At 41.4% G+C, this 14,332-nt stretch overlaps 1 protein-coding gene across 2 annotated transcripts; it reads right to left on the bottom strand.

Annotated features, from left to right (window-relative positions):
* Nucleotides 1-385: 385 nt before the first annotated feature.
* Nucleotides 386-12,778, bottom strand: UPB1 (beta-ureidopropionase 1). Of its 2 annotated transcripts, XM_014894708.2 has the most exons (10): nucleotides 12,621-12,776; nucleotides 11,828-11,999; nucleotides 10,258-10,345; nucleotides 9,469-9,563; nucleotides 9,059-9,220; nucleotides 5,939-6,108; nucleotides 5,193-5,274; nucleotides 4,315-4,357; nucleotides 3,430-3,584; nucleotides 386-639 (listed from the first exon to the last, which is right to left on the bottom strand). In XM_014894708.2, exons 1-10 carry the CDS (start codon nucleotides 12,719-12,721, stop codon nucleotides 556-558), a joined length of 1,152 nt encoding a protein of 383 aa, XP_014750194.1. In that variant the 5' UTR covers nucleotides 12,722-12,776; the 3' UTR covers nucleotides 386-555. The 2 variants fall into 2 exon arrangements, with proteins under 2 accessions (XP_014750194.1, XP_088032006.1); XM_088175880.1 differs by lacking the exon at nucleotides 5,193-5,274 and having other exon boundaries at nucleotides 12,621-12,778.
* Nucleotides 12,779-14,332: the final 1,554 nt, after the last annotated feature.

Here is a 14,332-nt window from a genome sequence, read left to right as displayed (position 1 = left end):
TGGTTGTGTAAAAGGCAGCAGAACCAAACTGGTCTTGCTGTAGAGCACTCACTGACCTTCAGAGAACTGGGATGTCTGGAATATTACTCAGCTGCAACAGAACTGCATCAAGTAGTTTGTAAACAGAAAAAGAAAACAACCCAGATGAAAACAATTTCTTCCTCCTTTCTCCCTAAATTATGCATTTGGGCAGAGGATGAAAACTGGAAAGCAGAAACAGACATACAATGCAAAGTTTAGGTAAAAATTGTCATGTCCTCTGAACTCATCCTATCAACTGTATCACAGTACACCACATGTGGTTTCTACTCTAGGAAAATACTGGATGTATTTCTAGTAAGGAAAAAACTTCGGACTCATTACTGTAAATAACAAACATTGCAGCCATTTTCAATTATTTTATGTAATGCAGTTTTGAATCTTATTATTTAAAATTGGTTACATGAAATTAAACTGACAACATTAAAAGAGCAGCTTGTGATTCACAGTAAAGCTATCATCCAACAGTAGCTTTGAATTTGTCTTGTAACATTTGAGTCAATGAGATGCTCTCTCTTACTCTTTGATGATATTGGGTATAAAGAAAGGCTGGATTGCTTCAGCGAGCCTTTCTGCATACATTTCATATCTACCAGTCATCTGGAAAAGAAAAATCAAAGCTTCAGTTCTTTCAGTAAGCTACAAAAGTACTTCAGTAGAAAATATTTATATCCACGGATTGTTTTTTTCTATGACAATATATGATTTAATTGTCCCAAACATCAAAACAATAATTCCCTCAAAATTCAACATCTCTAGTGCCTTAACACAAACTATTTTTCATAAAAGAACTTGCATTATGTTGCTTAGGACTGTATTTCTAGCTGAAGAAGCAGCATAGTTCCAGCCTGAAAAGTCAAACTTTTAAATGAACACGTTCCTGCTTTGCAGCTCTCCTTCACTGACAGTCATGTCTGGTGACTTACTACTTATTACAGCTACTCTGGATAGCTGAAAGGTCAATGTGGAAAGGTGGACTTGCTTTCTTATGCATCAAGAATTTTTTAAGTTATGTCAGTGAAGGCAAAGGAGCGTCTCTGTAAATTAAGGCTTCATGTCACATCCTTGAGAACCAAAGAGCTCTGCTGCCAGCAGTAAGTTTGCATTTATGCCACTGACAGAGCTGGGGCTACTCTCACTTCACCTGTTAATACGAAATATCAATGGTTTGGACAACTGAGCAAGTGCTGGAAGTGTTGCAATGCAGAACCTGACGTAGTGCTGTCATCCTTTCTGAAGTGCACAGCCCACTGCACTGGCTCTGGGAGGGGCAAATTACATCTGTATTTAATTTGTTTAACCCCTTTGCTGCTCAAAGTTTAGCAAAGACATTCTACTGAATGTCCCTTTCAGGCATCACTGGGTGCACACTGCAGATAGCAGAGCAGGTTAAATAGGTTCCCACTTGCTGTTAAAGGTTGTCTGCAGTGGGTAACCTGTGACCACTCTTGCTCATTCCTCTCAGAACTACCTCTGTCTTGGCCACAAGTGAGAGGAAAAGGAAACCACTCTCCCCTGGCACATAAACAAAACCACAGCTGTGCCTTATGCACCAGAACCCAACAACAGCACTCCACACCATCAACGTGAAATGAAAGTGCTGAAAGCACAGGACTTGAAGACAACAAAAAATACACAATTCTACACAGATCAGCCAAAGGGCAGTGTTTTGCTTTTACTGTTTGTTTTTCCTGATCTATACAATAGCTTTTGTTCAGATAGCCCCCCTAAGCTGGTAGAAGCAATGCTCCATGTGCTTCCTCACACACCAAGCTTCTCTACTCTGCACTAAGGGCCTCAGACTCTGGTGGCAAAGCAAAACTAAATGCCTGCCTGACTTAAACTAAGCACAGCTTAATTCCATTATGGCAACAGCCACATGCCTACCACAGGCATCTGTAAAATAACAAATGCAGTTCTGTTCCAGAAGATGACCTGAAATTACTTCTTGGTTTTAGTCCCTCTATATGGATTAGCAATACTAGCAAAGAAATTAAGCTCTAGATAAGAAATTACTGTTTTTTTAATTAGAAAGCTTACTCAGTAATTCAAATCCACAGAGACTTTTTATTTTCATGTCAAACTGACATCAAAATATTGAATATTGCACCATACTGTAATGCACAACAGGCAAACAAACCAGCTCTATAAAATGCATGTCTGCTTGCAGTAGCATGATGTTCAAATTGACACTCCTTGCAAATGATTACCTATTTTAAATACTAGGTGATCACTGAAGAACATATATTGTACATATATTGTACATATATTGTACAGCTAGCCAGGTGTTCTGGTCTATTTTGTTAAGATTCAAATCATGCTGATCTTAAGAGTGACTAGGAAAAAGTTTAGTCTTTAGCAGAACTGAGGACTGGAACAAAAGAACTGTCTCCACAGAAGCAAGCAAGATGTTTTCTTCCATCAGCAAAGCCTATTTCCAAAGTTGCCACTTCTTTTTTTGTTCCAACAGGATCTTTGCAGTGCTATTGTAAACTTGATCAGACTAAAAAAGGAGCTAGAGTGTCATTTGTTTAGGAAAAAAAAAATCAATCTGGTGACTCCACTAAATCAGTGTATAATATAGCACCCCACATAGCTTGTAGTGACACAGCTGAAGGGTTAGCAAGCTGCTATGCTGAGGCAGCCATTTCTTCAACCAGCACTGCTGCTGGACAAATTAAATCCAATTATGCCTCTGGAAAGATGAACCAAATTAGCTTTACCTCAGAATATTAAAAAAAATAGTAATAAATAAGGTTTGTTAAAGCCATATGGAGTGGCTGGCAGCTATCTTAATGTGATTTAGATAAATTCAAAAGTGTGTTAAGATGCTTCAGAGATGAATATATACAGTACACAGTTCTTTCTCTGTAGTTTCAACATATCCACAAATTCAGTAAGTCACCATCACAACAATTTTACCTTCAGAAAGTTCTCAGAAGTTTGTGGGTTTGAGTTTTTTCTAAATGTCACCAAAACTGACAATTAAGGCCTTTAAGAATATATATTAGTACCATGTTAGAGAGATCTAATGCCTGGCTCAGCTCAGCCACAAATACCTGCCTTCATTGCATAAGGAAAGCACAAACTCTTCCCCAGCAATCCTCAGAGCTGCTGGCAATCCACGTTGAGGTCCTGAGGCTGAGGTTTTCATTTGAAAGCTACTGGCACAGCTTCCCTGAATTTAGCTACTCCTTTTACAAATCTATTTATGCTTTTGGCCTCCATAAGATCCTGTTAAATTACTTCAACAATTTAAGCGCTGAACTGCTTTAAAAAATTAAACAAACAAACAAAAAAAAAGGCTGCCTTTTAACTACTGTAACATCACAGAATCATTGCCAAAGCTTGTTTGTTGTAATGTTGTGTTTTCTTTACAGCTAGGCTTACCTTAAAATTCCATTTGTCACTGACTTGCCTGCAGAGGTTGAGGTCCATCTCTGCCACCAGCAGCCCATCCTGAGTGCGGGAGAGCCCCGGGGTCCTGCTGCCGTCTGGTGCAGCCACGTAACTCGAGCCGTAGAAATGGCCCAGCTCATGGTGTGCTTAAAGACATTGTTCAAAAGCATCTATTGCCATCTGCAAATAGGTGTGCAACTTCACATGCAGTGCCCCAGAAAACCTGACTCCCATTTCTTGGGGACTCACTGTCCTTTAGGCAGATAATCATCTTGAGAAGTCGCAGCATGTTCCTAAAATAACTGCAGTTTTGGCCAGTTATCATTTTCATGCACAGTACACTATCATATTATCAGGAAAATCTCACTGCATTGCCTTTCAAATAATGTACCATTATGCTTTCCCATTATTAAGTCTCTGGACTAAAGGCTTTGCTTTCTTTACTTTTTACTTAGCATTTAAATGAATTTTAATTGTCAAATCATCCATTTTCAAAACAGCTGACAGAGATGCACCCATTCTATTTTCAATAAAAGGTCAGAGGTAAAAATACTGGGATTTGAGGCACAGGAAAGATGTTATTTCATATTGCACAACTCTTGAATTGTGCCAAAAATCAATCCCATCTGTTGTACTACTAAGCAATGGATATCACTGACCTTCTTCATGCAGCTGCTAAGAACACTTAGCTCCAAAACTGGCTAAAAACGGCTCACAGCCACTCTGGATGGAGCCACAAGCAGCCATGGTTTTCACAGCACAAATTACTCTGTTTCAACATATATGTACATACAAGAAATTCTCATACTCCTCACTGATCGTCCTCTAACTTCCAGCAAATCTGGGAACTGGTACTGAATGTTTTTCTGAACGTACCTTTTCCACCATCTCCAGAAGTAAAAGCGTTTTTGTAGTATTCCTGCGAAACAAGAGGAATCCATAGGTGGCAGTATAATTCCGTTTCATTCAAGAAATCCTTGCTAGTCTATCATATTTTGCAAGTTTCTATAAATCAACAAACATTTTGTTCTGGCACACGATCAGCACTGTCTAAAGGGACTCATCAGAGAGGCCTAGTTTCTGTGATGGATAGCATAGGACACAAGGTCTTTTTGTATCACTGCCTGTTGTTCATACACTTTGGGGAACATGCCTTGTATCCATTTCACAAGTTAAAAGAGGCAAGAGAGGAGATATTTAACCAAACATATCTTTTTGGATCACAAAAAAAGGCAAACATATTCACGTAGCAGCAAGGACAAGTCTGGATTTTTGCAGGGAATCTAATTTTAAAAATATACATGTAGTGTAATTGGACTCATCTGAAGGTAATAATGACCTATTGCATGCACTATCAAATTTCATTATAGAATGTTACAGTCCAGAAAGAGGTAGTATCTGTACAACAGCCACAAGTTGTGTACCATTGACTCCAGGATATATTAAATTTTCAGTCATTTTGGCTAAAAGAATATTGATTTCACCAGATAAAGTGGGAGAGTTAGGAAAAGGGGGGGTGCCTATTACAAAGATTCAAGAACAGGAAGCAGCTGCAACCAACAAATAGGCTGCCAGCAACAGAGGCAGCTCTCAATCTCTTCATCACTGCTCACCTTCAAACCACACCATAAACCCCAGCAGAGTGGTTAGACAGCAGAGGAACCCATGCACTCCAGTGCTATCAGGCCCTGCCTTGAGCAAACCCATCCCCAAGCCCTGATGATGGAGAGAGAGGAGACAATGAGGACACGAACCGTTCCGACTCTGTTGATGGGACACGTGAAGCAGTGATTGGCTATGGCAGCGTTTCGGGCTTCGATGGGCCACAGCGCCTCGCTGCAACACACAGAGACACAGCAGGCACTCACCATACACTTCAGTGCTAAATCTGCATTTCACTGCCTCACACTGCACATTTTCTGTCAAAGAAGCCAAAGTTAGCTTCTAGGAAATCAAGTCAGTAGGGTGCAATTAATGTTAATCTGCAGAAGATTAATCTCCAGGGACAGTTTATGTTGGTCCAGTCTGGTTCAAGAGGCCTGATAATAATAAAACTGCCATCAGTTTAAAAAAAAACGTGTCTAGAAAAGGCTATCTCAGCTTCTGAAAACTGCAATTTCATACCACACTCCTGGGTAGACAATGCAAGCTGGTAAAATAAGACTGAACATGACTACTATCTATTATACAGAAAAAATATTACATTAAAAAATCTAAATAAACTCTCAGTTTTCAGAACACCAGCTGGATGCTGGTTAATGCTGTATCAGACAGGAGACCTGCTCATGTACATTAAAGTTCTGAAAGAGAATCAGTTACTGGGAGGAGACTGGGAACCCAAAATTCCTAGTGGAGGAGAATGCAGGCTCCTTTGTGAAGGCAAAACAAGGAGACTGCACTTCCTAGACCTCAGCAAAGTGCCTTTTAGGCCCCAGTGAGGGGCTCAGAGGTTCAGTTAATCCAGAAAGGGAGCAATGGCATCGATCAGTTTGTATTTTACCTGAGTGTCCCAATAGTGGCTGAAGGGTTAAAGATGATCTCTGCCCCATTCATGCTATACATGAGCCAGTTCAAAGGGTGGTGGCGCCCATAGCAGATGTTCACAGCAATTGTCCCAAACTGTGTCTGAAACACTGTGTGTCCTGTGTTTCCTTCCATGTAGTAAGTAGACTACAAACAAACAAAAGGAAAAACAAACAAACAAAAAACCCAACCAACCAACAAAACCCACAAAGGCAGACTTCCAAAAAAGGGCAAAGAAGTACTTCCAACTAAAAGCTATAAAAAAGCTTTTTTTTTAAAAAAAAAAAAAAGCTAAAAAAGCTTTTTAATCCGTAGATGGAAGGCTGAGGATAATATGATGAGATTTACAAAATCACTTAGACAGTAGAAAAGATGAATACAGAAATGCCAAGGCAGCAGCAGGAGTGTGCATTCACTGAAATTACACTCTTATTTATACCTGCTTTCAAGCAAAAGAACTTTTTTTATGCAGCAGGCAGTGCACTTCCAAAATGTGCTGCTTTCTGAAAGTACCATCACCAGGTTTGGGCAGGGACAAAGACAGTGATAAAGACCCACAGATAAGGAGACAAAACATGGCACCCAACAGTCCTTATATAATTCTGAGATGCCAAGGGAGTACAGAAGTTGCAGTGGCCAGGCTGATTCCTGACAGTATCCTTAGGTGTCAGTCTGAGACAGAAGAGCAAGGGATACAATGCACCAATGCACACAAGGGGACACCAGGGAAGGAAGGTGTGCTGCAAAGCAGACCCCTCTTTACTGAAATTATCTGTTCCTTGTAACCACCACTGCCATTGATCCTGAAGGAAGTAGAAACACCTGAGGCCTAAAGCAAGCAGGTACAGTTGGGGAACAAACCCGGGCCTCCTGTAAGTGTGGTACAGGAGGGTCACCTTCTGAAACCAAGGGCTACAGGTTCAGTATGTCCACGAAAAGAATCATCTCATGTTTCTTATTTATTATCAGGTCTCATGAAATTACAGTCCCTTGGGTACTGATCTGATCTCCTTTCATGTCTGTAGACAGCAGACCACATGGTGGGTGCTCACATAAGCCTTTTTCAAAACAATTCTGCTGAATGAATGTATTTCCATTTTTTCTCCTATTCTCAGTTTCTTTTTTTACAATAGGAGAAGAAAAACAAGAATGCTGTTGCTTCAGGGAATTCATCAGTTCCTATTTCTTTATTTCACACCAGAGGTCACAATCCTCTCCACAGCAATAAACTGTGATGTCTCAAGAAGGATTGATTTTTGTTTATTTGGCCTCCCACACATGGCTGAATAGGCCACAGACCAATCTCTCTGCCCTTTCCATTTAGTTCTTACTGATTCAATGGACATGATTTTAACAAGGCTCCTTTCCCATCTGCCCTACGGAGAAAACCCACAAGAAATAATTTCAAATTCGATATTTCCTTGAGGTTTAACTTTGTTGATAAAGAAAACAACATTAAAGTAACACAGATGAATATAATCCTTTCCTGTAGCCTGGGTGGTTTCTGAAGTTGCTTTATCAGAATTGTTCAGCTCAGAAGAGTGGACTTAATGCTTTGCTAACAAAGCCAGCTGAAGACAGTGCTGTCTTGGGTAAACACTACTGGTTCTGTAACAAGATAGATACAAGAAATGCCAGACCATTATAGTATATCTGGAAGCTATAAACAGATTATTTTGTAGTAATTCTAGCATTTAGGATTTTAAGAACTAACTTATTTTAGCAACTATGCAAAACTCTTAATGAAACTTTATTTATACCTCACATGAGAAAGTAAAAATACTTTCTTTTTTTAGGTGTCTCTCATTACAATTTCATAGCTGGAAACAATGAGTTTCTTGGAATCTGTTGATTCTCCACTAAACACTGTCAGGAAAATTGAAAGACATACTTTAGCACAAGCAACAGGAATTTATTTTTTGTTGGATTACATAAGCAACAAAGTTAAAAATGTGTAAAGTAACCAATGGATTTGTTACCACTTTTGCTAGCTAAAGGATTATGACTAAATTTTTTGGATAAAAAGTATCAAAATAATTGTTAAAAATACAAGATAAGACTGGTGACTGACAGACTGTGCCAGAAATGCATTGTGTAGAACTCTATTACAGCCTCCTCTGGAGAAACTCAAACCAGCCTGATCAGGTCTGGCAGCAAGGTCAAAACTTCAGGAGGTCTTTAAATACAAAGTTTTAAGACCCAAAAGAACTTTTTACATTAATAAAAAAGCACTTTAGTTCTGAAGCCTCAGTCTGATGACTGCAGTAGGCAGGGAACAAAAGCAACTGCAGGTATACAGCAGCCTTCAGTGCTTAGGAGAAATGCCTCTGTTAATTACTCACTTTAGCTGACAAGGAGAGATTTAGTTAGGAAAGACAATGTATTTTTAGACTTCGGTTAATTTTTAATCCTGATCTTTCTGCTTGTGATAATTCTATGGATGGATAAACACATTTCAGATCTACCAGTCATTGCCTTTACTGCCAGTTCAGTTTCTGATTCTGGAGGATGGCCCAAAACCTGCTGGGGGCTTCAGCTGCAATAATGTGATTAGTAAACAGAGGATGCCATAAACCAGCAATTCAGTCAGAGGCACAATGAATTAAGGGATTCTGCTCGAATAAACACAAGCAAAAGAGCTGTCATTTCCAAGACAACCTCACAGAGAAACACAGAAAGGCTGTAAGTAATGTTCATGCTAGCACCATGAAACAATTGCCCTGCAAATTAAAGCGAGTTCAACGTGCACACATGACAGAACTACCCAAGCCAATCATGCACAACAAACATAACACAGCTGTAACTTAAACAATTCTTTTAAAGGATATTTGACACTTCTGAAGTCTCACTGGGCCAAGGAAGAGTACCTAACAAGATTCAATGTTATTTTTCCTTTAAGACTCATCATTTATCATTCCTTCCTGATAAATTAACTTACTATCATTTAATCTCAGAAAAACTGATTCGACAGTAAGTAAATCACATTTTCTAGAAATACATTGCATTTCCTGCCACTGTGACTCTGACACAACACATGCTGGCAAAAACAAGAGCTGCATGGTAAGACTAACTTGATTGTCACAATACTGCATCTTACCTCATTGAAATCTCCAACCCTTGGAATATGATTTTTCCTACTTTTTCCAAGGAGTGCTCCAGAATTAGAAATGACCACTGCAGTATTCCACAGAATCCCACCATGCAGTTCATCTCGCTCCAGGATTGGAGACACCACAACCATATTGTACTTCTTTGCAAGCTGCACAAATGAACACAATTCCTCTGTTATACACCAGCCTGCAGTACCCCATGACAGACACCACAGGCAGCTGAAAACAGTTAATTAAAAGAAAAGGTAAAACAGCATTACATGTTGACTAGAAATGTTAAATAACACAGGTACAAGTGAGAAATACAGCAAATTCTCCCTGCCAGTTCACTGGAATATCGTCTTTTCCTTCCAATTATGTCGGTTGGTCTTTTCTTTTTGCTTGGTTGGTTTTTTACCTCTTGACAGAATTTTGTTGTTGGCCCATCCTCTGCTGACTCAGCGAATTCAGTCCAAGGAAGTTTCTCTCTTGTACAAAAAGCAAAGGGCATGGCTGGAAAACATCAAAGCAAGGCAAAATGTACAAAAACGTTCACGTCACTCAAGAAATACATGTTATTTGCATGAAAAAAAAAAATTACACAAATAAGAATCATTCAATTGTTTTCCTCGTTTAAAGGCAAAAGCTATTTAAAAATATTTTAGCCAGGACAAGGAGCTTTGAGCTCACACAGGGGAAGCCAGAAGAGAATGGATACCCTTAATGCAAGTCTCAGCAGGGGTAAAAAGACAGTAGACCCCAGCCACTAGTGTACACTGTGAATAATCTGTTCTCACAAATATTTCATGGGCCCTCACTTGCCCATGAAAGTGAAGGTGTTTGCTTCTATTAAGCCTCAAACACCTCATGTTAATGAAAAACAGATTTTTAAATTTTAATACCTGTCTAGAAAAAAACCCCAAAGTTTTAGGAGAAAAGAAATGAGGAAAGGGTCATAAAGGATGCCATGAAGGAGCTCTAAATATCATATGACAATCATCAATACAAGAGACCCCTCATATCTCTTCCATACAGTTCTGCTAGCTCAGACTCTTTGGTTTTTCCTTTGGGAAGCAAATCACTGCAGTCAATTGGTGTATCTTGGAAGATTTCTACTGTTTACTGACAAGACCTAGTACAGGACACCTGTTAAAATAGAAAGCACTTGACTTCTGACAGCCTACAGGGAACCACAGAAAATACTCACTCCAAGCCTCCTGGAAACACACAATGTTGACCCCACACATGGCAGCCACTCCCACCATCTCCTCGATGCGTCTGTGCAGAGCAGCCACCTGATGGTGAGAAATGTCACAGCATTAACAGAGCCACATGTCCTAACTCGCCTCTGCGTTAACTGCCTGCTTTTACAACCTCTGTTCACATGGAGTTTATCTTGTTCTATACTTAGTGCCATTGCTTTCAGGGGGAGTAACTCGAGGTATCATTCCTGAACACTGATAATAGAGTCAGATATAGATTTTTAAAAGCATTTAGATGCTGAAAATAGAGAATGCATTCCAATGGGATTCTAATTCCATGGCTGCAAGGTTTATCTAGCTGGAAACTCACTGCTGCCTGACTTGCAAAATGCTGAAAGTTTAAACAGAATCAACAAAAACTATAATTTTGCTGCTCATTGTAAACAACCTACAGGATGATGTTAAGCCCTCTGTCCTAAGAGCTAAGTAATTATTACCAAGAAAAATCATCAAAGTATTTATTAATTAGTTTTCTAGAATATTCTACCTGAAGATAAGCATAGGTGGAGTACTTTGCATTGCCAATCTTAGGTGTCAAAAACAAATAAATAAAGATAAGACTGCAGTGACCTGTGAAACCAAGAATTGTATATTGATTTACAGAAATAGTTAACTAGTTATTCATAAAGTAAAATCATTGATATATCTGGTACTTTATTCAACAGCTGTTATAAAGAATCCACAAACTTGATCCATTTACTGAATTAATGACTTGTATCTGTGATAGGTAATCTTTCCAAAACAAACTACTTCAGAAATGTTCTGTCCTGTCACTGTACAAAACTACTACTCCAGGAGATTTTATAAATGCAGTATTTTCTTTCCCCTTTTTAAAGCTACTCTCAGGAGTATTTCTAGATACATATAGAAATATGTATTTCTATATATATTTGTCATATTTCTATATATATTTGTCACTTCAGTGCTGTTGTGTCCAAGATGTTAAGAGATGATGGTTTCAGAATCATTAATGTTGGAATAGACCTCTAAGATCATCAACCAAGTCCAACCATTAACCCAGCACTGCCAAGTCACCACTAAACCATGTTATCTTGTAATAAGATTTCACTCACTGCTGTACAAAGAATAATGAACACAGCTTTATTAATCTGTTTCCTCTAATGGATTTTCCTGTAATGGAACATTTCTCAATTAAAACAAGAACTGCACCTGTGGTTTCCACTGGTTGCCATCCCTTTTGATTCCGTGGAAATGATTTTGTGTTTCATCTTGGAGGCAAAGGATTTTCATGTACAAAATGAGCTACTAAATATTTAGCTTTGAAAAAACTGCAAGCAGTTTGGGTATGCTAGGTAAACACAAGAGAAACAATAAAACCAAATGTATCATTCAAGTATCTTGCAGGATGCTCTGCTGCAGTAGTGATGGGTTCTGTACTGCCAGACAATCATTAGACATTTCATGATACAGTTCCTAAAATCAACAACTGAACTATGTTATGTCTCAATCCAGCAGAAGAGGAGTTAGAAACAGCCCCAGTCCCAGTTTGTGTACCTGGACTGCCACTGCCGTGTCTGTGGGAAGAGGAATTTTATTCTGTATCAGTCCCACTCGAACAATACGTGGCCTTCTCAACTGCTCTGGAGCAGCTTCAAATCCATAGCCCTGCAGTTCAAAGTCTTTTTCCTGAGCTGCTGACAGTGCAGCAGTTGGCAAATCAAGTTTTCTGGATTGAACAGGAAACAAAGACATTTCAAGATGAGATGTTCTCCTTTTATGCTCTGAATGCAATGGACCAAGGGGATGACAATTCTGTAACCCTGCAGAGACCCAAGCTCCCACGGCCCAACATTCACCCGTGAGCCAAGGGACAGGCGGTGACCAGCTCATGAGCTGATCTCACATTTCACCTCCACATCACCCATCTCTGTCATTCCCAGACACTAACACCTTGCTGCACAAATCAAGCACATTTGCACAAACTTCCACCTGCCATACCTGGATTATAAACGCTTTGCCTCCAATATATTTTCCTCAAGTTTAATCCTTACTTTTCAGGCTCCATCACCCCGGTATCACTATTCCCAGTGATGTCAGGTTTTCCAGCCGTGTCCGTCACCTTCTCAAACTGCCCTGCTCCCCACGCCTGGGTCACCTCCAGAACACCCCAGTCACCTCACTGCACCACCACAAGCCTCACTTTGCCTTTTCCCCTCAGCCCAGCTCTGTGTCTTGCACACCCGCCCTCACACTGACTCCTTCCCCTCACTGCCCGGCCGCGGGGCCGGGGGAGAGGAGGGACGGAAACCCGCAGGGAGCGGGGGGCGAGCCCGTCCTGCTGGCGCACCTGGCCTCGCCCCCATAGAGGATCCGCTTCACCTCGGCGAGTTCCCCGGGCGGGATGTGCCGCTCCAGGCACGACTCCAGCGACTCCAGCTCTGCCGCCATGGCGGAGGGCGAGCGCGCGCGGCCCCTCAGGCGCTCGGCGGGCCCCTGGACTTTGGCCCGGGCGGCCCCGACGGGCACGCCCCGCTCCCCTCACGGGTTTTGGCGGGACGGTCCCGGCCGGGCCCGCGGTGCCCTCAGCGCCGGGGATCGCCATGGCCGGGGATCGCCATGGCCGGGGGATCGCCATGGCCGGGGGATCGCCATGGCCGGGGATCGCCATGGCCGGGGGATCGCCATGGCCGGGGGATCGCCATGGCCGGGGATCGCCATGGCCGGGGGATCGCCATGGCCGGGGATCGCCATGGCCGGGGATCGCCATGGCCGGGGGATCGCCATGGCCGGGGGATCGCCATGGCCGGGCCGGGCCCTCAGCGCTCCGGATCCACTGCGGCCCCCAGGGGAACCCAGCGGCCCGGACTCGTAAGTGCTCGTGGTCGAAAGGAAGCGCCAAAATCGGAGAGCCGGCTAAAGTCGCTTGGCGTGGAAATGCGTTATGGTGGTCCCTGACCTGCTGTAGGAGCACAAAGAAGGAGAGAAAAAGGGGGGAAGGAGGGAAAAAGAGGGTAAGAAAAATAAAAGAGAAAAGAAAAGTAAGAGAAGAGATAGAAGAAAAAAAGAGAAGAGGGAACGGGGGAAAGGAAGGGAAAGGGAAGAAAGGAAAGGAAAGGAAAGGAAAGGAAAGGAAAGGAAAGGAAAGGAAAGGAAAGGAAAGGAAAGGAAAGGAAAGGAAAGGAAAGGAAAGGAAAGGAAAGGAAAGGAAAGGAAAGGAAAGGAAAGGAAAGGAAAGGAAAGGAAAGGAAAGGAAAGGAAAGGAAAAAAAGGATCACCAGCCCTGGTTCCATTGGTGCAGCCAATGGGATGTGGCTTTTCCTGGCTATTTGCCATTTCTGGACCAACTCTTGTGCTTCAGACACAACTCCTCTAAAAGCAGAACATCCTTAGGAACGTTTTCTAATCATACCTTTCCAACAAAAAGTCTTGGAAATAGGTCATAAAATGGCAGTGGTTCTCATGGATATGTGTGTGTGTCCATTGAAGTTGCAGTAAAACTCTGAACAGGAACCAGTAATAAATAACTTTGAGTTTAACATGGATTTTGAGGCCCATTGTAATTGGAAATCCATCCCAAATCCAGACTTAATGTCAGATAAAGGATTGAACCAATTAAGACCTTGATGTGGGACAAAATAAAAGTGCATCAAATCAAGGACATTTCCTTATGCAGGTACAAGGCAGACACCCTGTTTGAATCAGATTCCCACTGAACCACTGGCCCTGCCTTCTGCTTCAGAACACACAGAAATTCACAACATAGCAACCGGGTTCTTCACTCGAGTGGAACACGGAGTCCAGGGATGGCTACACATCTCTAAATATATCCCACTGGGTTTGAGCACTGCTTTATGTATCTGCTGGAGGATGTAACAACTTTCAGCACTTAGCATTCGCAGTTGTTAGGTATTTTGAGTTAAATATTAAGCCTTTTAGACTAAATAAAAAAAGAATGTCAGGGAGAGAGTGTCTAATATTTAACCTTAGGCAGAAAGTGTCCAGCAGTAGTCTGGCTTCATCAAGGCATTTGGAGATACATGATTCTTTCTCTCCATTTCA

This window comes from Sturnus vulgaris, chromosome 19 (assembly GCF_052056855.1).
Source record: "Sturnus vulgaris isolate bStuVul1 chromosome 19, bStuVul1.hap1, whole genome shotgun sequence".
Lineage (NCBI taxonomy): Eukaryota > Metazoa > Chordata > Aves > Passeriformes > Sturnidae > Sturnus > Sturnus vulgaris.
This window is presented reverse-complemented; position numbering and strand designations above follow the sequence as displayed.

Bases quoted from the DNA above. Each gene is read 5' to 3' on its own strand.
- UPB1 (XM_014894708.2), bottom strand. From the start codon at position 12,721: ATGGCGGCAGAGCTGGAGTCGCTGGAGTCGTGCCTGGAGCGGCACATC. The intron at 9,564-10,257 runs GTGAGTATTTTC...GATGTTTTCCAG, and splicing joins GTGTTTCCAGGAGGCTTGGA to CCATGCCCTTTGCTTTTTGT. The intron at 6,109-9,058 runs GTAAGATGCAGT...GTTTGTTTGTAG, and splicing joins GGGTTGGAGATTTCAATGAG to TCTACTTACTACATGGAAGG.